The sequence below is a fragment of the Arabidopsis lyrata genome (assembly GCF_000004255.2).
Source record: "Arabidopsis lyrata subsp. lyrata unplaced genomic scaffold ARALYscaffold_2, whole genome shotgun sequence".
Lineage (NCBI taxonomy): Eukaryota > Viridiplantae > Streptophyta > Magnoliopsida > Brassicales > Brassicaceae > Arabidopsis > Arabidopsis lyrata.
In genome coordinates, this window is record NW_003302554.1 from 9,670,301 (window position 1) to 9,695,349 (window position 25,049).

General features: G+C 34.5%; 3 protein-coding genes and 1 pseudogene across 3 annotated transcripts; all 4 read left to right on the plus strand.

Annotated features, from left to right (window-relative positions):
* Window positions 1-2,535: 2,535 nt before the first annotated feature.
* LOC9323007 lies at window positions 2,536-3,172 on the plus strand. Its single transcript, XM_002886896.2, is given in 2 exon segments — window positions 2,536-2,728; window positions 2,830-3,172. Coding segments are annotated over 2 exon segments (336 nt in total). The 5' UTR covers window positions 2,536-2,550; the 3' UTR covers window positions 2,988-3,172.
* A 4,869-nt stretch (window positions 3,173-8,041) lies between these two features.
* Window positions 8,042-8,766, plus strand: LOC9323008. The gene is made up of 2 exons (XM_002886897.2): window positions 8,042-8,175; window positions 8,412-8,766. Exons 1-2 carry the CDS (start codon window positions 8,067-8,069, stop codon window positions 8,561-8,563), a joined length of 261 nt encoding a protein of 86 aa, XP_002886943.1. The 5' UTR covers window positions 8,042-8,066; the 3' UTR covers window positions 8,564-8,766.
* A 2,143-nt stretch (window positions 8,767-10,909) lies between these two features.
* Window positions 10,910-11,589, plus strand: LOC9323009. Its single transcript, XM_002886898.2, has 2 exons — window positions 10,910-11,033; window positions 11,270-11,589. The coding sequence occupies exons 1-2, from the start codon at window positions 10,925-10,927 to the stop codon at window positions 11,419-11,421; spliced, it is 261 nt and encodes an 86-aa protein (XP_002886944.1). The 5' UTR covers window positions 10,910-10,924; the 3' UTR covers window positions 11,422-11,589.
* An 880-nt stretch (window positions 11,590-12,469) lies between these two features.
* On the plus strand, window positions 12,470-13,145 carry LOC9323010 (annotated as a pseudogene).
* The last annotated feature ends 11,904 nt before the right edge of the window (window positions 13,146-25,049 follow it).

Below are 25,049 nucleotides of genomic sequence, written 5' to 3' on the forward strand. Positions count from 1 at the left end.
TCGACGGGCCCTGAGTAAGTGGCAAGGACCGATGGGTCGCTTGACCTGAGTTGAGTGTTACACAACATGAATAATTGAGTATGTAGACATCATTAGGTTGTTTGTTAATTGAATGTAATGCATTTCTTTGATATCGTTAGGTTGGTAGATTCTTTGTTTGCATGTAGTTGTCTATTCTTGGACTTGTGGGAAGGAACATTGGGACTAAGTGAATGTTTAGGTCATGTGGGCATATAGGATAATTCTACTGAGTAAAATCGTTTACTCATGCATCCCAAAATTGGATGTAGGTACGTTTTCTAAGGAGTTATGTATCAAGGTAGCTGGTATTGGTGAGCATTAATGGGAGGTACACATGGCATGTCCATTTTCCAGGGTTGTCGGGAGAGTGGTATCACGGATATAAGGATCTTAAAGAAGCTAGCGCGCGCGAGCAAAATGCGTGGATTATTTCTCTTTCGTCTTGCCCGAAGGCGTCAAATCCAAAGAACTTTCGATAAGTCTCTCCGGTTCACAACGCTCCTCGTGGACAACCGTAGAGGGCTCCTTTCTGTTTCATCTGGCCGGATATGTTGTCAACCCTTGCTCCGGTGAAGTCGAATCGGGATTTTGATGTGGAATCCATTGGTGGCTTCAGATTGTGCTCATCCCTTGTGCGTGTTGCGTTGGTGGCGACGAGACCTATCTTTCTGCTAGTAGCGGCTGGAGATCCATCCTTGAGGCGACAAACTGTTTGAAGACGGCGGTCTGGGTTCTCTATGGTTTTCCGGCGTGATCTTCCTCCATGTTGTATCGTGGCTTGGTAGCGTCGACAGTTTCTTGAAGAATCGTGACATGGTGGCGGTGGGATTTAAGCGTACGGTTCTGGACGACAACAGGTGATGGCTAAGTCGTCTCATTGGATGAATATCGGAGGTCCTCTTCCCTAAGGCGAAGTACGACTGTACGAGCCCAGAGGACGGCTCCTGGTTATGAAAACCCTTTAGCAAAAAAAAACAAAATGAATTTGAAAAGGTCAACGAGTGCTCTTCTTCTATTGTTTCTTCTACTTCTTTGTCTCTTCTCTGAAATTAGAGGGTTTGAGATCACTCGCCGGAGAGTAGGTCAGTATCTTCATAGATCTGGTTTTATTCTCTTGTTTCTATGTTACGCTATATCTTAAGCAGATGTTGAGTATCTTGAAGAAATCTTCAAGTTCTAGTATCTTTAAACTAGGAAAGGGTCAATTATTTTAGATATTCGATAATAGAGTTTGTAAAAAATATTTAAATCTAGGTAATAACATATTGATACCACTTAATATCATATATATGATTCCTACCAAAAACAAATATCATATATATGATTGCTTTTAGAATCATCTCCAGAATCTCCACGTTATATTTGTTACTCACATAGAATTGAACTAATTCATCATTTCTAACATAAAATTTTCTTCATTCTTCGTTAGTAGAAGCTAGTAGAGAGTTATCTGCAACAACTCCATCTTGTACATGCGGAGGCCATGGAAGACGACCATGTCCTCGTCCACGTCCACGTTCACGTCCATGTCCACCTCCACGTCAACGCTCTTCAAAAAAATCTACTACAGAGCCTTGAAAGGGAATTAAGTAAAGAAGGAGAGAAATTACAAATAAGATATCTGAATTCTTTTACCAAAAAAAAAAAGATTTCTGAATTCTATTTTTGTGCCGCAACTTTATATATGTTTTATCTGATATATAAACAATGTTAAACAATGGTACTCTTTCATGTTTAATTATAACGGAATATGCACAAAACTGCAAGTGAGAACATTTCAGTCTGAACTTTACAAAAGCAGTTTTTATTTAACACAAACTGGTCTCCTTCGATAAAATAAAAAGAATTATTTTGTAAAACAATTCTTAGACAATTATTTACTTTGACTTCTCTTAATAATTTTTTTAATTATTAATTACTATGACTTCTCTTAATATCTTCTTAATTTTAAATTTTTTGTCATTATTTAGGAAAATAAGTATCTATAGAAGTGAAGTTTATGAACATTATTTTTCTATGAGATTATGTAAATTGTATATCAAAATTTTATTTGAAAAACGATTTATAACATGTTGTTTGAGCCTACATATTTATACAAAATTTATTGAACACTAAAACTCTAAAACTCATTCTCAATATTGAGTTAGTCAATCACCTAGTAGGCAATAAATACCAAATATGTCACATAATAAGCAAACTCCGTGCCATATGCACATATGTTCATGTGGCAAACTAAGTTACAGAAAAAAAGCAAGCATGATGACCAATTCAACGATCATAGATAGTGGCACCAAAACTAAGATGTCAGCTCCACTTCACTATTATTGTCGACTAATATGAAATGCAAAGAAGTCGTATTTAGCATTATCCAAAAGAAGGGACAAAAACACTTATCTCTTAATATTCAAAATTTAAGCCATTCGTTTATCAACAATGAATCTTGTGGCTAATGTTGAAACCGCGTTCGCTTGTCAACAGTTTAGAAATAATGCTTGCTTTGAAAGAATCAAATAGAAACAACCAAAAAGTATGAGGTTAAGCGTCTTCTATATATTTATGACAAGACTTGCGATGACCAAAAACGCAACGAAGGAGAAAATGGGTTTGAAGTAAGCAAATATTGTTGCACTTGTGTTACCTCTACTTCTTATACTTTTCACTCTTTCCTCTCAAGTTGAAGTCGTGGAATCTACAGGGCGTAAACTTGGTAAGTGTCTTTATAACAAATATATACATTTTAAATTTGTGAAAAACCAACGAACTTGAAATCAATCGTTTCACTAAATTAGTTTAACGTTAATACTGCAGCGTTTTGGAGAAATCCTATCGTGTGGACTCCACACTCAAATTCATGTGGAGGTTCTCCAGCATCAGTATTTTCTTCTTCCAAGTGGACAACAGGCCAACCATGCAGACGTAGTCGTCCTCCAGGAACTAATATCCCTGTTTCTGATCAATCTCCCTAATAAGTTACTCTGTGTTAGAATTTTGAAGTATCTGTGGTTTTCTGTTTTAGTTTCCTGTCTCAACTCTCAAGTGTAGAGGAATGTTATCTCCTACTATGAATCAATGAAGGAACTAATACTTATGATGGTCAATTACTAATGTTATTATTCATAATCATAATACAAAATGGTCAGCTTACGACTAACTTTGCTATAGTCGCTTTTTCTTTTGAATTTCATGCATTAGAGCCAATTGTCGCTTTTTTTTTTCTTTTTCAGAACTGTAGTTGGCGTTTCCTTAAACTTGTCAAATTGAAATCTCTTCTTTAGAAGAAACTAGAGTTGTTTTTTTCAAAGAAATTCTCTACTGAATTTTATAATTTAAAGAGTTCACGAGCTGCCTACTAAAATATGAACAAATATTTATGAAACAAGCAATACAAATTGCAACTTTGCAATACAAGAAAGAACAACCTTTTATAGAGATAGAAATGCACGCTAGAAAAAAAAAAAAACGGGGAAGACTAACTAGTAACTACCAGGAGTAACATATTGTTATGATAGCTTTTGCTACGGACGTCCATGAGTTTTGAGAACTCCAAGGACTCTTCTCTTCTTTAGCGTTTGTTTTATCCCACGTTAGAATAATTTTCAGACTTGTTAAAGTTTAGGTTTAGTTCTAGGTTTTGGGTTTTTTGAACTCCAACGGATAGCTTGGGCTTACCTTTTAGGCCTGTTATTGTTGGGTTGTAACAAGAGAAAAAAGGGGATAAGCAAAAGAGAGAGCATAATAGTCTAAACCTCACTCAGCACCATGCAAATAATCATCACCTAGTAATCAATACCAAAAAGTCACCTAGTAAGCGAAAACTCCATGCAATGTCTATATTCACAGTAAGCAATCGAAGATATATATATATAAAAAATAAAAAGCAGCATGATGAATTTAAGGATCATTGATAGTGACTCAACACACAATGCTAGCTAGTCTTTGTTAGCATGAGTCAAAGTCATCATTCGGTTCATCCAGAATCCAACGATCTCATATATAGTGACACGGAAAATAAGGCGTAAAAGTCAACATAAGTCAACGTACACTATATTAGGCAGCTCAGAAGGGATAGAACACTTATCTCTTAAAATTCAGATTTTGCGGTCATTCGTTTATTCACCAATGAATCTTGTAGCAAATGTTGAAACCGGGTCAACTTGTGGAAATTTGAAAATAATGTTTCATTTAAAAGAAAAGAAACTAGTAAAAGCAAAAAATAAATATGCAAAATCTAAAGGTTACTGGTTCGATGGTACTTTTGGCAAAGGCGAATCCAGAAATATTTTTTACTAAGGTCAAAATATTACTGTTATTTTTCAAACATTACATAAAATATTGGGGTTTTACGTTTTTTGTTTAAAACTTGAAAAGAAACCAAACAAAAAAAATTTCATTTGTAATAGTATTATTGTATTAATATTGAATGCATATGCTAATATAATAGTTTTTTTTTAATTTTTTTAATAAAAACTAACATGGAAGGTAAAGTAAATTAGATGAAGTAACACAATAAACAAGATGAAAATAAATTAATAACTAAAATCAATGAGAATTCAAATATATATACATATATATAAAGACAACGAAACAAATACAAAACAACTATAAAACTTTAGAAAACTAAATGAAAACAAATATTATGGACACGTACTATGATGGTTTTACTACAGAAGAAATTAAAATGGGCAAAAAAGTAACACAGTGTCATAATGTGAAAAGAATCGCACAATCGTTGCCTCGGGAACTGAGCTTCTCTCTCTCTTGCAGAAGTTTTTTCAGATTTAGATCTAGTTTTTCCGATATCAGATCTTCATCCCTGGCCAAGGTCCTTTCACAGTGGTCCAGGAGTGAGCTTGCTTTTCTTCGCCGTCAGCGGTGGAGAGGATAATCCCCATCGATGTGGTCGTCGCTCCGGTTTGGCGGTGGAGGAGCTCCGTAGCGTTGGTTCCACGGTTTGAGGACGCCGAGGAATGCTATGTAGATCCTCTTGCTCAGCCGTTGATATGGTGGTTGCGGCTACGGCGGAAGTTGGTGGTGATTCGGTGGGTTTCGTTTGTTTGGCGAGATGGTTAACTGTAGATCTTGGCAGATCTTAGATGGCTAATGCGGAGGCAAGGGTTTAGAGTCTTTGGCTGAGCACCAATTTCTGGATCCGCTGTGTTTGGCTTCCATCCGCCCGGTTGAAGGATAGCAGCTCAGGGAGATCAGAGAAATCACGGAGAGAGAAGAAAGGGGATAAACCCCAGTGTATCGGGTTGCTAGGCATGGAACAGATACCGTGGAACCGGTGAGTCGGAGTGGCTAGCTTTCTGGGAGAGTTGTAGTGGGTTGGTGCGGCGGCGGAGAGAGTTCGCAGACGGAAACCGGAATCTTCCGACTGCGTTTCTCGATCTTTCGTGTGCGTCCACAAAGCCGTGACTTTTGAGTCCGCCGGATTTAAGGCTCCGGCCACTCTGCTTCCGATCGTCAACAAGGTTCGAGCTTTTTTTTTACTTTCCGGAGATTTTCTCCGATTAACCTTTTTGTAACTGGATTTCTTCTGTGTTTGGGCCTTAGCCCATGCCCATTAATGGGTTGATTAATAAAATTATATAAAAAAAAAAAAAAAAAAAAAGATGTCATTACAGAATCCTTTAACAAATTTAGCTGATGTTTACATTGCAATTTGTCTTACAAATCAAGTTTTTAATATTTAACATTGGTCAGCTGACCCCTAATCTTCTGACATGGGTCCGCCAGTGGTATATATTTGGAGAAAATCATATATAATACTATAGTCTGTAACCTAAGAGGATGTACGAGGAGATTGACAAAAATAGCACTAAAATAAGTTTTTCTTCCAAAAATAACACTACATTTGAAAAGTTCTACAAATAACACTACAAACTTAAATATGAATAATTATTTAATTAAAATAAATAAATAAATAAAATTGGAAATTTTCCGCCAAAAAATTTCCGCAACGTAAAAATATTTTCCCGCCAAAAACTTTTTATCAAAATTTTTCTGCCAAAATTTTTTTTTCAACATTTTCCCCCAAAAAAATTCACGAAATTTAGGAAGATTTCTTGAAATTAAGGAAGGATTCCTTGCATTTCAGGAAATCATTCCTTAAAGGATTGCACGAAATTCAGGAAGGATTTCACGTAATTAATGACGGCTTTCATGAATTTTAGGAAGGATTCCATGTAATTTAGGAAGGGTTTCACGATTCGTGAAATCCTTGTTAAATTACGTGGAATCCTTCCTAAATTTTGTTGAATCCTTCCTAAATTTCTTGGGTTTTTTTTGGCAGGAAAAGTCGGACGGAAATTTATTTGGTGGGAAAATTTTGACGATTTTTTTTTCCGGGACCGGAAATTATTTTGGCAGAAAATTTTGATGGAAATTATTTTGGCGAGAAAATTTTGACGAGATTTTGTTTTGGCGGGAAAATATTAACGATGAATTTGTGATTTTTATATTTATTTATAATTATGTATTAATTTAAAAAATCAAAAATAAGGTGCTATTTTTGTCCCAAAAACTTAATTTGGGACTATAAGAGACAATTTTTCTATATAAATTTTTTTTTTAATATAAATTATCATAAATATTAATTTAAAAATTTACAAATATAGCGACTGTTTAAAGCGACAGTCAAACGAACAACACAGAAACAGTCGCCAGCGATAAGCAAACGAATAATACATGATGTCCCTGGTCGCTGATTGCTGTCGTTGGTCGCTGCCGCTGAATCAAACGACAGGCAAACGAACATGGACCTCAGTAAGAAGCGAAGTTAAAAGGAAAAAACTAAAAAAGCTTAGATGACCAATTCAACGATCATTGATAGTGGCAAAGTGCGATGGAGTCTTTGTTATTTGCTTTCAACATAAGTCAAAGTCATCTGCGGTTCATCTTAAATCAAGCAATCTCAAATGACACTGAAAATAAAGTTTCAAGTCGTTGTTACTTTCTTCTTTTTAAGTCAACGTACACTAATAGTCAACTCCACTTAATATATTCTTTTCGATTAATATGAAATGGCAAGGAAGTCGTATTTAAATTTTTCCAAAACAACGGACAAAGACTTATCTCTTAAAATTCAAATTTGTAAATCAACAACAAGAAGGAATATTTTAGGTTTGTAGGTCATATAGAAACCGCGTTCACAAGTAAAACTTTGAAATAAAGCTAGTTAACAAGAAAAACTAAATATCAAGTGTTGTTAGTTCAATCGGTAAAGACCATAGGCGAAGTTTAAAAGTTGCCGGTTCGAGTGACGCTTGGGATGAAACTAATATTACATGATGTGGTTTCGGAGCTGGGGATTACGGGCTTTGTCCCACAACCTCTAGGTATTCAAAAAAAATAAAAAACAAGAAAACTAAATAGGGAAACCAAAAATATGAGGTTAGGCTAGGGATGACAATTGGGCTGTCGAGGTTCAAATGGGTCTGTCCAAATGGGACCAACACCAAATAGGACCATGATAGTATAAACCCAAATAGGACCGTGTCTAATTAAGTCCAAACCCAAATAGGACCATGAGGCCCAAATAATATGATTTTCTATTTCCCGCCAAAACCGCAAAAACACTTTTTTTCTCAAAATCGAAGAATTGCATTTTTCCGCCAAATCGTAAAATTGCATTTTTCCGCCAAAACTGTAAAATTATTTTTTTGAGTGAAAATGTCAGTGTAAATCCTATTTTTAAAACAAATAAAGAAAATTTTTTTTAATCCAAATTAGTAACCCTAATTTTTAAGGTTTATTGGACGGCCCATGTCTAGATGGGTTCGGCCCATTTGTTTGTAGACTAAATGGACTTCTAGCCCATATTGACCGTTTCGAATTTGGGCATGACCAAATCTGGACCAAAAATATGAGGTTACGGGGCTGGGGGATTACGGGCTTTGTCCCATAACCTCCATGTATTCAAAAAAAAGAAAAAAAACAAGAAAACTAAATAGGGAAACAAAAAATATGAGGTTAGGGCCTAACCGTTAGGCCTTCTATATATATATCACAAACTTGCGATGAAAAAAAAACGCAACGAAAGAGAAATGGGTTCGAAGTCTCCAAATATTTCTGCACTTTTGTTAACACTGCTTCTTATACTTTTCACTCTTTCCTCTCAGCTTGAAGTCGTGGAATGTACAGGCCGCAAACTGTGTAAGTTTCTTTACAACAAATAAACTATATCTCTTGCCCTATCTCTTTTATGTTTTCTTGTGTATATCATTTTTGATGCGAAAATGGAAAGAGTGTATGGCAAGATATAAATTCATCCTTACATTACATCAACAATTTCTAAGTAAAGTTGTGAAAAGAACGAGTTCAAAATCGATTTTTCCTTCAAAGTAAATAAAAAATCTCGCTTAGTTTAGTTTTGAACTTTAATATGTCAGCGTGGGGGTTTTCGGGAACGCCTATCGTGTACACACCACCTTCAAGGTCATGTGGAACTTCTCCAGCAGTATTCACTTGGAAGTGGAGGAGACCCCGACCATGCAGGCTTCCTCCAGGAAGTTATATTCCTGCTTCTAATGAATCACCTTAACTATGTGCGTCTGTGTCTTTGTGTAAGAGTTTTCAAGTTCTATGCAATAATAAAGTGTATGTGGTTTTAAGATTTGGTTTACAAATCTAAAAACATTTGCTCCTATCATATGATGTAAACAAAAACTATTGTGTGTTTGATTAAAAACTACACATAATACTATTGATCCTAATATTGAAATAGTTGTTGAATCCTTTTGATCAGTGGTTGGTTAAGCCTCTAGCGTTTTTACATCAGATTTTGGATTTGACTTCTAGGGAATGTATTAGGTTTAAGTATATATATGGATGCAACCTTTAGCACATATTCCGACGTATTCTATGTTGAATGTTCTGTAACCATTTTGTGTTCTACGATTAAAATGTCTATCGTGACTGTAATATTAATAGAATCGCCAATCGTGAACGTATATGTGTAAGTGAAATCGTTTGTAATAATATGTGTTGGATGTGGTATGCTATTTTTATAATTCATAGAGATTAATTTATTGAATCCTTCCTAAATTTTGTTAAATTACGTGGAATCATTCCTAAATTTTGTTAAATCCTTGTTAAATTACATGGAATCCTTCCTAAATTTTGTTGAATCCTTCCTAAATTTCTTGGGTTTTTTTTTTGCAGGAAAAGTCGGACGGAAATTTATTTGGTGGGAAAATTTTGACGATTTTTTTTTCCGGGACCGGAAATTATTTTGGCAGAAAATTTTTATGGAAATTATTTTGGCGAGAAAATTTTGACGGGATTTTGTTTTGGCGGGAAAATATTAACGATGAATTTGTGATTTTTATATTTATTTATAATTATGTATTAATTTAAAAAATCAAAAATAAGGTGCTATTTTTGTCCCAAAAACTTAATTTGGGACTATAAGAGACAATTTTTCTATATAAATTTTTTTTTTTAATATAAATTATCATAAATATTAATTTAAAAATTTACAAATATAGCGACTGTTTAAAACGACAGTCAAACGAACAACACAGAAACAGTCGCCAGCGATAAGCAAACGAATAATACATGATGTCCCTGATCGCTGATTGCTGTCGTTGGTCGCTGCCGCTGAATCAAACGACAGGCAAACGAACATGGACCTCAGTAAGAAGCGAAGTTAAAAGGAAAAAACTAAAAAAGCTTAGATGACCAATTCAACGATCATTGATAGTGGCAAAGTGCGATGGAGTCTTTGTTATTTGCTTTCAACATAAGTCAAAGTCATCTGCGGTTCATCTTAAATCAAGCAATCTCAAATGACACTGAAAATAAAGTTTCAAGTCGTTGTTACTTTCTTCTTTTTAAGTCAACGTACACTAATAGTCAACTCCACTTAATATATTCTTTTCGATTAATATGAAATGGCAAGGAAGTCGTATTTAAATTTTTCCAAAACAACGGACAAAGACTTATCTCTTAAAATTCAAATTTGTAAATCAACAACAAGAAGGAATATTTTAGGTTTGTAGGTCATATAGAAACCGCGTTCACAAGTAAAACTTTGAAATAAAGCTAGTTAACAAGAAAAACTAAATATCAAGTGTTGTTAGTTCAATCGGTAAAGACCATAGGCGAAGTTTAAAAGTCGCCGGTTCGAGTGACGCTTGGGACGAAACTAATATTACATGATGTGGTTTCGGAGCTGGGGATTACGGGCTTTGTCCCACAACCTCCAGGTATTCAAAAAAAATAAAAAACAAGAAAACTAAATAGGGAAACCAAAAATATGAGGTTAGGCTAGGGATGTCAATTGGGCTGTCGAGGTTCAAATGGGACCAACACCAAATAGGACCATGATAGTATAAACCCAAATAGGACCGTGTCTAATTAAGTCCAAATCCAAATAAGACCATGAGGCCCAAATAATATGATTTTCTATTTCCCGCCAAAACCGCAAAAACACTTTTTTTCTCCAAATCGAAGAATTGCATTTTTCCGCCAAATCGTAAAATTGCATTTTCCGCCAAAACTGTAAAATTATTTTTTTGAGTGAAAATGTCAGTGTAAATCCTATTTTTAAAACAAATAAAGAAAAAAAAAATTTAATCCAAATTAGTAACCCTAATTTTTAAGGCTTATTGGACGGCCCATGTCCAGATGAGTTCGGCCCATTTGTTTGTAGACTAAATGGGCTTCTAGCCCATATTGACCGTTTCGAATTTGGGCATGACCAAATCTGGACCAAAAATATGAGGTTACGGGGCTGGGGGATTACGGGCTTTGTCCCATAACCTCCATGTATTCAAAAAAAAGAAAAAAAAACAAGAAAACTAAATAGGGAAACAAAAAATATGAGGTTAGGGCCTAACCGTTAGGCCTTCTATATATATATCACAAACTTGCGATGAAAAAAAAACGCAACGAAAGAGAAATGGGTTCGAAGTCTACAAATATTTCTGCACTTTTGTTAACACTGCTTCTTATACTTTTCACTCTTTCCTCTCAGCTTGAAGTCGTGGAATGTACAGGCCGCAAACTGTGTAAGTTTCTTTACAACAAATAAACTATATCTCTTGCCCTATCTCTTTTATGTTTTCTTGTGTATATCATTTTTGATGCGAAAATGGAAAGAGTGTATGGCAAGATATAAATTCATCCTTACATTACATCAACAATTTCTAAGTAAAGTTGTGAAAAGAACGAGTTCAAAATCGATTTTTCCTTCAAAGTAAATAAAAAATCTCGCTTAGTTTAGTTTTGAACTTTAATATGTCAGCGTGGGGGTTTTCGGGAACGCCTATCGTGTACACACCACCTTCAAGGTCATGTGGAACTTCTCCAGCAGTATTCACTTGGAAGTGGAGGAGACCCCGACCATGCAGGCTTCCTCCAGGAAGTTATATTCCTGCTTCTAATGAATCACCTTAACTATGTGCGTCTGTGTCTTTGTGTAAGAGTTTTCAAGTTCTATGCAATAATAAAGTGTATGTGGTTTTAAGATTTGGTTTACAAATCTAAAAACATTTGCTCCTATCATATGATGTAAACAAAAACTATTGTGTGTTTGATTAAAAACTACACATAATACTATTGATCCTAATATTAAATAGTTGTTGAATCCTTTTGATCAGTGGTTGGTTAAGCCTCTAGCGTTTTTACATCAGATTTTGGATTTGACTTCTAGGGAATGTATTAGGTTTAAGTATATATATGGATGCAACCTTTAGCACATATTCCGACGTATTCTATGTTGAATGTTCTGTAACCATTTTGTGTTCTACGATTAAAATGTCTATCGTGACTGTAATATTAATAGAATCGCCAATCGTGAACGTATATGTGTAAGTGAAATCGTTCGTAATAATATGTGTTGGATGTGGTATGCTATTTTTATAATTCATAGAGATTAATTTATTGATATATTAACTAGTTAGTTCGAAAAACTTGTTGAGACCGAATTATATTTATTTAGCAAGTATTGATTTATATATGTTATATCGTGGTTAGATAATTCGTTTATATGGAAAATCTGTCATTTGCAATAGGATCAAATCAAAAGCATTTAGTGTGAGGGTTAGACTTAGAAAAAAAACTGAGATAGTTAAAGTAAAAAGACATTAGTTGTTGTGCACTAAGAAAAAGAAAAAAATGATTTTAGTAATGCTGACATATACTATGATCGTGGATAGTGAGACTAATATTAAGGTACTAAAGTCAGGTCAAGCATATGAAATTATGTATTCACACTTCAGTCGCTTGGTCATGACTATTGTTATATTCGAGTAATAGTCTAATAGATAATGGCGAGAAAGTCATATGTTGCTTTTCTAATAGATTAGTAAAAAAAATCAATCTTGTGGAGCAATCAAACGTGTACTCATATAATTTTTAAAACAATCTTACAGATAATGTACGTAGAAACCGCGTTATGTTCTTAAAATATGTTTTTTTTTTTTGTAATAGCAAAAAGAAACATAATTAAATCGGCCTTGGTCTATATATGTTGGTCAATAGAGATCAGATCAAATCAAATCCTGACGAGAAAATAAAATGGGTTCAAAGACATCATCACATATGGTTGCTCTTCTCTTATCTCTTCTCATTCTGATTTTCACTCTTTCCTCTCAAATTAGAGTCGTCGAGGCTACAAGCCGCAAACTTGGTAAGTACTTATCCTTAAGACTCTTATAATTTGATCACCTCACAATCATCGGATCGCAAAAATTTATATTCTGAAAGCAGAAATTAGAATAGGAGTCATTGATGATGATTTTTTCACCTCAAAATCATTGTTGATTTTTTCACCTATTCGATTTGTGCACTTGATGTCGCAGCAAACGGAAGGCCCATTGTGTGGACTCCGGCATCTAGATCATGACATCATGTGGAGCTTCCCATGCATCATGGAAGAGGAATCGCAGACCTTGCAAACGTCCTCCAAGAACAGCTCCCGCTTCTTACAACTCTCCCTAAGACCATAAAACACAGTTTTTATTTTATTTTATTTTGGAATCTTTAGTTGGTGTGAAACAAATAAAATGTATGGTTTTCTGTGTGAATAAGTGTGTACTCAAATGATGAAGTGTGCAACTCCATATAACCTATTTCCGATTGTGTAGATTGTCAAAATATGTATCCAATCTGTTTTTTTTTTTGGTTAAAAACAATATTCTTACTACTAATAACGTTAAAAAATCATATATCATTGCAAAAGTCAATGCGGTATAAAGTCTACTAAAACTATGGAATTCTAAGTACAAGCATGTGGCATCGCATCATAAGTAGCAAATTCGACTTGGAACCTGAATTTTTTTATCATAAGCAACAATAAAAATATTGTTGTGAACTGTGTTTTTCATTAATAGGATAGGGAATATATATACAAGGATAATAGCAGGATACAGAGAATAAGGTAAAACTCTAATGGGCCATGGACCGGTTATGGAGTCCATCTATATGGTTTATAACACTCCCCCTTGGAAGACATAACCGTGCCCGATACTAAACCGGGATCTCTATAATGCGCTGGGGAATGTTGCCTCATTAAAACCTTACCAGGAAAACCCAGTGGGACAAAACCATGGTGAAGGAAAAAGAGTACAACACGCATTACTCCCCCTGATTTGAGCATCACTGTAGATCCTTAAGTCCGCGCATCCCGATCTGATGAATGAGCTTCCGGAACGTTGAAGTCGGCAATGATTTGGTGAATAGGTCGGCTGAATTCTCACTTGACCGGATCTGTTGAACTTTGACCTGACCGTCCTTCTGTAATTCATGAGTGAAGATGAACTTAGGCAGAATATGCTTCGTTCGATCTACTTTGATATAGCCATCCTTTAGTTGAGCAATACAGGCTGCGTTGTCTTCAAATATGATGGTCTTTGATGTAGTAGTAGTAGTAGTAGTAGTAGTAGTATTAGTAGTAGTAGTAGTAGTAGTTGCGCCTTAAGGAAGGCTGCCTACGTATCCTTGGAAGGGATCAAGCCACACGTAGTTCCTATTCATTGACCATGCCATAATCTGATCTTATGAATAACCTGCATCAGCAAATCAAACTAAACCAAAGCAAACTGGATCTTCTTTGGTTAGATCAGTATAGAATAAACCCAAGTAAACAACGCAGGAAGAATAAACTTTAAAATTTAATCAAACCTTCCTTTAAACCTTTCCAGTGTCTTTGGGTTGATCATGAACTAAATTTAGACAGGAGACTCACGGCAAAACAAATGTTTGGTCTAGTGTGTCTAGCCAAATTCATTAGAACTTCTATGGCACTGAGGTATGGCATTTCTAGACTGAATGGATCACTATCCAATCTGAGGCTTCTCACCACCATTGGGCCTGGTCAATGGGCGGGCCTGGTCCTTATTAAATCTCCTTGAGTACTCTTTCAGTGTATGTCATTTGATGCACAAGGATTCCATTATTCACGTACTCAGGTTGTAATCCCAAACAGAACTTAATTATTGCCTACGTCTTTCATTTCAGATTCTTTCTTTAGATATACTCAACTGTTTGGTCGATTACCCAGAGGTTTAAATTACAAATCCTTTGTTTGCAAACTTCTTGATAAAAATACATGGACTGATCGGATCGTTTTTATAGCCTTCTCTGATGAGATATTCGCTTAACCGGTTATACCACATACGTCCGCTTTGTTTCAGTCCATATAAGGATTTGTCCAGCCTTATGCAGTGCTGTTCTCGAGAATCTTTCTTATCTTTGAGCTCAATACCCTCTGGTAATCTCATATATTATCCAGTGGACTTATATAAATATGCAGGCATTACATCCATTAGCCGCAAATCTTTCTCTTTTATATAGCCAGACTTAGCAAAAATTTAAATGTCTTAGCATCCACCACAGGGGAGTATATCTCCTCTATTTCTGGTCTTTGTGTGAATCCTTGTGCGACAAGCCGTGTCTGATATATCACGCTTTCACTATGTTTATTTCACATAATCACAAAGACTCATTTGTCCTACTGGCTTTACATTGAATGGTGTCCTTCGTATTGGACCAAACACATTCTTCTTCTTAATGATTCTTAGCTCCACGTTTTATGGTCTTGTACCATTTTAATCAATCAGGTCTTTGAGTGCACTCTAGTATAGACGTGGGCTCCTGATCCTCATTCATTTCAGTTGCTACCTTGTGCGCAAATATATTATCATTTATGTCGACATCTTTTCGGTTCCATTGTATTCTAGACATGATATAGTTTATAGAGATCTCTTTACACCTTCAGGACCTTGAGGTTTGGCGTCCCAAATCTCATTGATTGGTACCTTAGGGTTATGTCTATTAGCCGGCCATGTCTATGGTTTCTTGAACCTTCTCGGTTTCCCTTGCACCTTTCTTTGATTTCCGAGGGTTCTTGTCTTTGGAACCTTTTGGGTCTACCACGTTTCTTACGTGTTGTAGCCTCTGTAGCAACTTGATTGTGTTCCTTGTGAACATCAATACGTACTGGTACATTACAAGCAGGTATGTATGATTTTGTTACTCTCTTTGGGTCATTATAGGAATCTTGGCAACTGTTTTAGCTAGCTTTTGTAGATATATAGTCTTTTGGATCTCTGATGGAGTCCGAGGATCTTGCCATGTGAAGGATGTTTGATTCCATATAAGTTCTTTGACCAGCTTGTTAGTCTCTCCACCCAGTGTTGGGAAAACGGATTCATTGAGATGACAATCCTTGTATCTGGCCTTTGGCTCGAGATACTTAATGATGGTGGGAGAATCATTTTTAACGTATATTCCCATCCCCTTTTGAGGTCCCATCATTTGCTCTCTGTGGTGGTGCTATGGGTAAATAGGTGACACACCCAAATGTCTTTAGATGGGAAACGTCTGGCTCATGACCCGTTAGCAATTGGGATGGGGAATATCTATGCTCACTAGATGGCCGAATGCGTATTAGTTCAGCAGCGTGTAAAACTGCATGTCACCAAGCTGAGACCGGAAGCTGCGACCTCATGAGTAATGGTCGAGCAATTAGTTGAATTCGTTTAATGAGGGATTCAGCTAATCCGTTCTGTGTATGGACATGTTCCACAGGATGTTCCACACTTACCCCCATGGCCATACAATAGTCATTAAATGCTTGGGAAGTGAATTCACCAGCATTATCTAAACGTATGGTCTTAAGAGGAAAATCTGGAAAATAGGCTCGCAATCTGATGATTTGGGCCAATAACCTAACAAACGCTTGGTTCCTAGAAGACAAACATGCGACCAGCGGGTCGATGCATCGATTAAAACTATGAAGTACCGAAATGTTCCACAAGGTGGATGGATCGGACCACATATGTCTCCTTGAATTCGTTCCAGAAAATGTAAGGTCTCTTTAGACACTTTGACTGGTGAAGGTCGAGTGATAAGCTTCCCTTGTGAACAGGCTATGCACGTGTGGTGCTTAGGGAAAACTCGGTTTTCTTTAAGGGTGTGCCCTTTAGAACTTTAAATTAATTTACGCATCATATTCGAACCGGGCTGGCCAAGCCGGTCATGCCATTAGTGAATTTCTCAGTAAACCCTTTTGTTTACTTTATTAGCCTTTATCATATTGACCTTGGCATAGTAAAGATCTATGACGCGGGTATAGTCTCTAAGACCTTCTCATGGTCTTGGGTGCTCTTAGTAATATATGGGAATCCTTTGTTCCCTTCACCCTTAGTTTCAATGTGAAAACTATTCAAACACATTTCTTTGAAACTCAACAAGCCCCTTTGAGCTGGGTGAATATGAAGCATCTGAGGATGCGTGCCCTTGGGAATATGGGCCTGCCATGGGCCTACCCTTAGCCTTCACTAAATTTAGCTATACCCGCAATTTGGCTAATGAACCATGTCTTTAGATATTTCGTTTATTGAATTCTCATAATCATCTATCTCATGGTCGAAATCTTCTTCACCATCGTGATGAACTAAATGAGCTTCTTGATTCTTTTCAAGCTCTCTTGATAGAGATCAACGAGATGCTTAGGTGTCATGCACGTCTTAGTCCAATGGTTTCCCCATTCCTCATCAGTGGCAAACAAGTTTATTTGAGTGTTGTGGTTTGGGTATACCGTGGCCTACCTCGATTACGACCAAAGTCGGGTCGGTGGCCTTAACCATATGAATGGTTTCCTTGATCATATAAATTATAATTTCCACTTCTACCACGTCCATTCCATTTACCATGACTGTGGCCATGATACTTATCTCTTTGGACGTGGTTAGACTCTTTAGTCTCTTTAGGTTCTTTAGGCTCTTTAGGCTCTTCAGCCCAACGGGCTTCTGATAATGGGGTAGGACCAGGAGGTCTCATTTCACTATTCATAACTCATTGTTTTGCTCAGCAAGTAGCAAAACAAGAGTTTAGACTTGCATATGTGGTAAAAACCTTTTTTTTTTTTTTCACGATATTGTTGCTGAGGCAATATATTGTTTGTGTGAAAGGTCGAGAATGCTTTCTTTAACAAGTCATTCTCAGTAATTTCCTCACCACGGAATCTCAGTATTGACACTATTTTAAATAGTGCTGAGTTATATTCATGGATTTGAATTCTTGGAATCTGAGATTCTTTCGATCGAATCGGGCTTTTGGGTAATAGCACCGTTTTTTTTTTTCAACTCTGTCCTGAGGTCCAAAGGATTCTTAATAGTGAGGTACTGATTTTGAGACTCTCATTGAGGTGATGGCGTATGTTAGTAATCGCCTTATATCTTTCTCTTCTGGTGACATTGTTTCCTTCCATAATAGATTCACCAAGCCCTTTTTCCTTTAGGACAATCTTAGTGTCCAAAGCCCATTTTAAATAATTGTCACCAGAGGCATTGAGTGTCGTGTATTCATAATAGTTGATTTCTGATATCTATAATATATAGAGTTAAATGAGAACTCATGTAATCGGTTAGACCAAGTCATGCGGTATTTGAGACCGAGCCATGCTTGTCTTCAGCAAGTGTTTTCTAAACAATCATGTTATATATATATATATATATATATGGATGAAATCAACCCTAAAAGATTGATCTAGTATGCAACAACCAAACAATCGGATCATACTAGATTAGGATATTAGGATTTCGCGGTTAAGTTTTAGGGTTTTAGCATCCGTGATTTATAGTACTAGGGTTTTTGCTAGGATTTCGGTTTCATGTATGGAACTTTCTATTTATGGAAACTTTCCTTATATGGAACTTTCCTTTTATGGAAAATTTCTATTTCTCATCTAGAAAAAAATCCTAAACAATTATGTACTTTAGGGTTTTGGAATATTTCCTTATGAAGGGGTTTCCTATTTTGGTAACTTTCCATTTTGGGAAACTTGCTATTTTAGGAAACCTTTTATTTTGGGAAACTTGCTATTTTACGAAACTTTCTATTTTTGTAAACTTTCTTTATATGGAACTTTCTATTTCTGGAAACTTTCCATTTATGGGAAGCTTGATCTTAAAGCGTGACTTAGGGTTTATTAAAACATTCAATCTATCATGCCATTAAACATCTTTCCATTCACTAACTTCTCAATTAATTCTCCAATCATAAATCAAATCACATGTGCCAATTTTCATGCAAATTTTATCTTATCAAACTTTAATTGGATTATGTATATAAAGCATAATAAATAGCACTTATCTTAATTGGATAAGAAAGAGAGACCCGAGATCTAATACGGAGATTGGAAACAGTTATGTCTCTTAGCTAGTTGGGACCTCCTACAAAATCTCAATATATATAATCCTTATTCCTGAGAAACTCAAAATTTTGCTCATGGAAACATGGCTATTACATTAGTAAAAAGAAAAAAAAAATAGGGTTTCTGTAATATACTGCATAAAACAGTTCAGAATCAATAACATATAATCCGTGCATAAATCGTACAAAAATATAGACAGGATTGATAATAAATAATCCATGCAAAATTTGTGCAAATCTACAGACATAATTGACAACAGATAATCTGTGCAAAATTCGTGCAGAAATACAGATAAAATTGATAACATATAATCCGTGCAAAATTCGTGCAAAACTACAGACAGAATTAACAACAGATAATCTGTGCAAAATTCGTGCAGAAATACAGACAAAATTGATAACATATAATCCGTGCAAAATTCGTGCAAAACTACAGATAGAATAGATAACAGATCATTTGTGCAAAGTTCGTGCAGAAATACAGACATGATTGATAACAGATAATCCGTGCAAAATTCGTGCAGAAACAAATATGAACAGAAAACTTATCTCGATAGAGTTTAAAATTTTGTTTGCAGAGACAGCTAGGGTTTTGGTTTTGGTTTTTGTGAGAGAGATTTAGGGTTTCGGGATTTTTTAATTTTTTAGGGTAAGAGGCTATCGTGCTGATAACGTGTTGTGAACTGGATAGGGGATATATATACAAGGATAATAGCAGAATACAGAGAATAAGGTAAAACTCTAATGGGCCATGGACCGGTTATGGAGTCCATCTATATGGTTTATAACAAATATATGGTTTCAAAAAATAAAAACAATATTATACAGTTTGGATTCGCACCCCACTCGAAGGAGATCTCATCTAAACCGATCGTAAGGAGAAGAACCTCTTTTAAAAGAGTTTCTCTCATCATACCGTACATGTGTCCCTCAGCTCCTCACCTAACCTAACCGCGGCTTCAGCAGACATCTACTAGAACATCCTTAAAACAATGTAAAACCAACAAATCCAACACTACCAAAGAAACAAGCTCATGACTAGTCCATGTAATTACGGTTCTCAAACAAAATTGATTACTATATAAAATATGTAATGAATATCAATGTCTCTAATTTCGAGACTTGCCATTTGGAGAAACTCTCTTCTTCATCATTTTATATCTCAATTATCTAAGAATCTATTATAGCTTAGTGATTCTCTTAGTTGAAGACTTTCCTTTTCCTTTACTTAATTGCACATAATATAATTCAATGAACTATCTTATTTTCAGTTTTAGATTCTATGTTAATAAACTCATTTGAGCACAAATCTATCTTTTTTTTTTCTTTTCTTTTTTCTTTAGCACAAATCTATCTTAGTTTGGTTTATCCTACACAATGTCCTCCATACTGCCGTGAGCGGAGCCAACGAATCCCATATCCGAACCCTGATCCAGCGTAAACATCACATACCTTCTCGCAAGAGATGAACCAATTTCATCCGAGATATATCCATAAACCACAACGAAACGGTTAGCTGAGTGTCATGCTCCCTCATATACAAAAACCGATGCTGTGTACGTGGTGCAAGGCCAACTCTAGGTCAAGCGAAATGAAACTAGAGTCTCCAAAATATTTAGGCCCATGAGTAAAATATTGATATGCTATACAAATAGCTCCCAATTTTCGAAGGTTTAAAATGTGACCCCTTTTTCTTATAACTATCTAAAAAAAACTTGAAAAGATATATGTTTAGTCTTGATGAGCCTCCGAAATTTCAAGGTTAGCCCATGTTTACGTGCACGGTGCACCCTTTTACTCTTTGTCGATTCCTCCATTTCTCATGCATGCTGGAGTAATGTCTAAAGACACTTGCTCTTTCAAATAATTCAAACAAAAAAAAAAAAAAATTATATGTCTGATTATACACAAAACAAAATATTTCGGATCCTAACTAAAATAGTTGTGAAACCCTTTTGCGACAGTGGTTGGTTGAAGTTTTAGCATCAGCCATCAGGTCTAGGATGCAAACTTATCACATATTCCAATGTATACTATGCATGTTAAACAATATGTCATAATTCTGTTGTGTATTATGGTAGAACTGTCCATAATGGTTAATAAAACCGCCAGTCATAACTAATAAATCCATACGTTGAAACTCATAACCGTCTCACTACGGAATGGAACTGTCGAAGGCATGGTGACATCCCGATACCTCTGGAAAAGCTCATCAAATTCATAGACCGGCTGGCCCGTAATCGACTATGCTCCTTAACGCAACAAGCTAACTCCAAATTTAAAGATGGGTTGCAAATATGGTTTGCATGGAGAAGTATGGCAAGTATTTAGAGACTTCCAACCGAAAGCTCGGTTTTGATTCAACTATTTTTATGGTTTCTTATAAAAACTCTACTAAAAAATGTATTCATTATAAACAATGTATTTTGGTTGAATTAATTTTACATTTATTAAAAAAAATGTATGTAATCCATGTGTTGCAATGTATGTCGTTGAATCATACGTGGAATTGTTGATAAATTTGCATGAAAGATTATTCTTTGCAGTAGAACAGATTTGAATAAAATAATAGCAGATGATGTAAGCCTACGAATTTTTTTTTGAAATAAATGAGTAAAAAGAAACTAGTAATGCTAACAAATTTATTGAGACTATTATCATGGTAAGAACTTCATCAAGTAACCTACAAAGAAAAAAAAGAAACATTATTATTGCTTGTTTGTTTGTTTTTGTGGTTATGTAATGACATTAGTAGAGTGTAGTAGAAGTTATAGAATCTGACATGTGTTAGAATTTCTATGTTTTATTACCTACTTTTGAGTTATAGTATCAAGATCTCTCTCACAAAATCTATTAGCTCAGAGTTCATTTGATTTATTCTTGTGCAAATTTTGTGTACCTACAATGATTGCAATGTTCAGTGACAATATATATATATATATATATATATATATATATATATATTGTCTTTTTTCTAAAGAAAATGAAATTGCAATCTTTGTAAGTAAACAAAATTGCAATATATAGATATATATATATATATATATATATATATATATATGGTCCAAACCAGAGTGTAGCAGAAGGTGGCTTAAAGCTTCTCATCAACATGATTGATCTTTTAAAGGTAAGATTTTTCTTCTTCAAATTTCTCTCTGCGGCATAGGAATCTATCTAAAATCTCATATTTTTAATAGGATTCTTCTGCTATGACCAATGCCTTCTAAGGATCATACTTGGTTCAGATTCTCAAGGAGATTCTTGGAGATTCTTGGAGTTTTGACGGACACATGTCACAAGTTTCAATTCAATCTACATGTCTTGGTGTTCCAACATATGTCTTGCTTGGTATGATGTATTAGGACTTTGAATTAGTAGACAAAGATTGATGCTGAATTTGTGATATATATATATATATATATATATATATATATATATATATATATATAGTAATATTTAGGTAAGATAAAGTGCTTGTACAAGATAAGGTTATATCCGTATCCAAAACGATCTTATACTGTCTGAACATTTCCGGGAATAACGTAAGGCCTCCACATCGACCCTTATTAGCCTTAAAAAATCACGCAAATGACCGGATTTTAATCTCATCACCCCCTTTTCTTCCAAACATAATTTCTAAACCTCCACTTATTCTTACTATCTCATTTCCTTCTCAATATCTTTAAAAACCAACTCTATCCTTATCCTATTTATTCTATAATAAATTTTACTACCAATAAACTCTTAAAAGCAACCAATAAGAATCATTCTCTTCCTCTCTCATCAACCACAAAAAAAAAACTAAAGAGATTCTTCTTCTTCTATGAGATTTGCAACCTCCAATTCCATATCTCCTCTCTTCTTCTTCTCCATCCACCATTAAAGCTCACTTCAAGGTAGTTTTAGTTTTTTCATATTCTCTAGATTAGCAATGTGAAAAGAACTTTATTAGATATAACATTAACTAATGAAATTGTTGTGGAATCTCAATATGAATTGAAATAATTGTACATTTATAAATTTGTTTATTTTTATTCTTATTAAGGTTAGTAGAGTTTTTACTTAGTGTATTAAGGTCTTACATTGATAATTATGATTAAGAAAGGTTGAATTCGTAGCTTGAATGCGGAATTTTGTAGAAAATTTTGGGGATTGAGGATTTGGGACAACTAGAATCATTGGGTACAAATATATACTATATTTACGGAGACAAAAATTGGTGCAACTCAGACAAATGAGTACAACTATGTTTATGAACTGCTACAAAAAAAATAAAATTTAAAAACTATGAAAACTTCAAAATGATGTGCTTGGGCTAATAAAATCACACAGCAATGCATTTTACACCATATTGTTCCATATCATTTGTAAGTTAATGAAATCCATATAACCTAAATTCAAATTGTTACATCAATGACCTTATATTTTCATGTTTACTTTGTGTTTTTGAACCACAAATTATGAAAACACTCAATAATTGTAATTTGACACATAGAAATACATAAGTACATACTAAATGTACTTTAATTACCTAATATAATCAGTTCCACACAAAAAATTGATTTAGAGCCAAAAACAAGTGATTATACTCATTAATCGAGTAAAGTACAACTGTTTATTTTTGTGCAACCAAGTACAATTTAACAACTATGAGTACAATTTTGCTATTATTTAATTTATTTTTTAGAATGACGAACCCATGTGGTCAAATGATATAATTTTTAATTGTTTTTGCAGAATGACGGTGCCATTATGAGCGGATTTTAATAAATATAATTCTATATATATATATATATATATCATTTTCAGTTTTTGAATATTATTATCCAATTTCTCAATTTCTTTTGCATATTAATCCAAAAATTTATCATAAAAAATCCATAAACATAGTTGTACCAGTATACTAGATTCATACAAAACTCAGAAACATAGTTGTACCCAAACATATTAGTTGTACTATAATAATTAGATTCATACATTACCTAAAAATACTTTAATTAATTGTACTAAAACCAAAACACAAGCAGAAGAAGAAAAGTAAGAAGAATGCCAAAACACAAACACAATTTTATCTAAAACCATCATTTTGCAAATATCATTTTTTCTCTTTCTTTTTGTCATTTTTCTTCTTCGTCGTCCAATCTAATTCAACTCGATCTCCAATTAGATATTCATATGAAACAGATACGATGTGATTGATCAAATATATTTTATCAAAACTCGTAACCCAATAATTTTAAGGGTATCTATAAGAAGTATACATGGAAGAACAGAAAATTAACTGACACATTTGTGTCACTATTTACACAGTACATTAGCAAAGAAAATTACATCATTATCCTTATGTTCTTTTATCTTTCATCTTTATCTTCTTTTCATCGTTCTCTTCTCTTCATTTTTTTCTTCTGATTCTTCTCATCATCATCTTTTTTTTTTTGTGTTTTTTTGGGTCTATCAAAGAATTGATTAGATGGGTCGTCTCATCTTGGTTGTGATTTTGAAATCCGGCGGAGTAGTTCAATTTCAACGATGAAAGTGATTATAATGATGGTGGTTCAATTCCGATGGTGAAAATAGTTTACGATACAATAATATGAAAGTTCACGGTGGTGATGGTGATAATTATATGGTGGCACTGATGATTATATGGTGGTTGTAAAATTGGGAGAAGACAAAGAAACCATGGGAGGTGATACCGACATAAAAGAATATGGTGGCGGTGATGATTTTATCCGTAACGGAGGTAATAATTATGGTGTGGGTTTGCGGTAGAGGAAAAAAATGGTTCTGAAATGATGGGGTGAGAGGAATACGGCGGAGATGTGGTGGTTGAAGATTACGACAATGGTAATTTTTGTTCAGATTCAAATTGGTTAACAATCAAATTACCGAGTTAACTAAAACTTTATCTAGAGGTAGGTGATAATAATAATCTTATTGGATGAAATTCATATTTTGCACGTTATAGTAACTCGTTAATTTTTTATATATGATATAATAAATTAGTTAAGACGGTAAATATAAATATATCACATAAGTTCTAACTTATCGCGATACAAGATGACTTAGCATGATATAATTATAAACTTATTGATATAAATATTTTGTTATCATGTTAACCTAATAAATATTACCGAGATATTTGATAAATAGTGAAGATACAAAAACGTTGATATCTAATTCATACATATCTAATTCATATAAGAAATGTCGATATCTATTTTATTATGACGTTAACTAGTTTGTTATATGTGGAAGGGTAATTTCGTCCAACTTACATAAATTGAAGAGAGAGAACTAATAATACAAAAACTAAAGGTATATTCTTAATTTTTAAATCTTCTGTGTATTTAAATTAATATAGC

Coding starts and splice junctions, on each gene's coding strand:
- LOC9323008 (XM_002886897.2), top strand. CDS start 8,067: ATGGGTTCGAAGTCTCCAAATATTTCTGCACTTTTGTTAACACTGCTT. Junction 8,176..8,411: donor ATGTACAGGCCGCAAACTGT/GTAAGTTTCTTT, acceptor TTAATATGTCAG/CGTGGGGGTTTTCGGGAACG.
- LOC9323009 (XM_002886898.2), top strand. CDS start 10,925: ATGGGTTCGAAGTCTACAAATATTTCTGCACTTTTGTTAACACTGCTT. Junction 11,034..11,269: donor ATGTACAGGCCGCAAACTGT/GTAAGTTTCTTT, acceptor TTAATATGTCAG/CGTGGGGGTTTTCGGGAACG.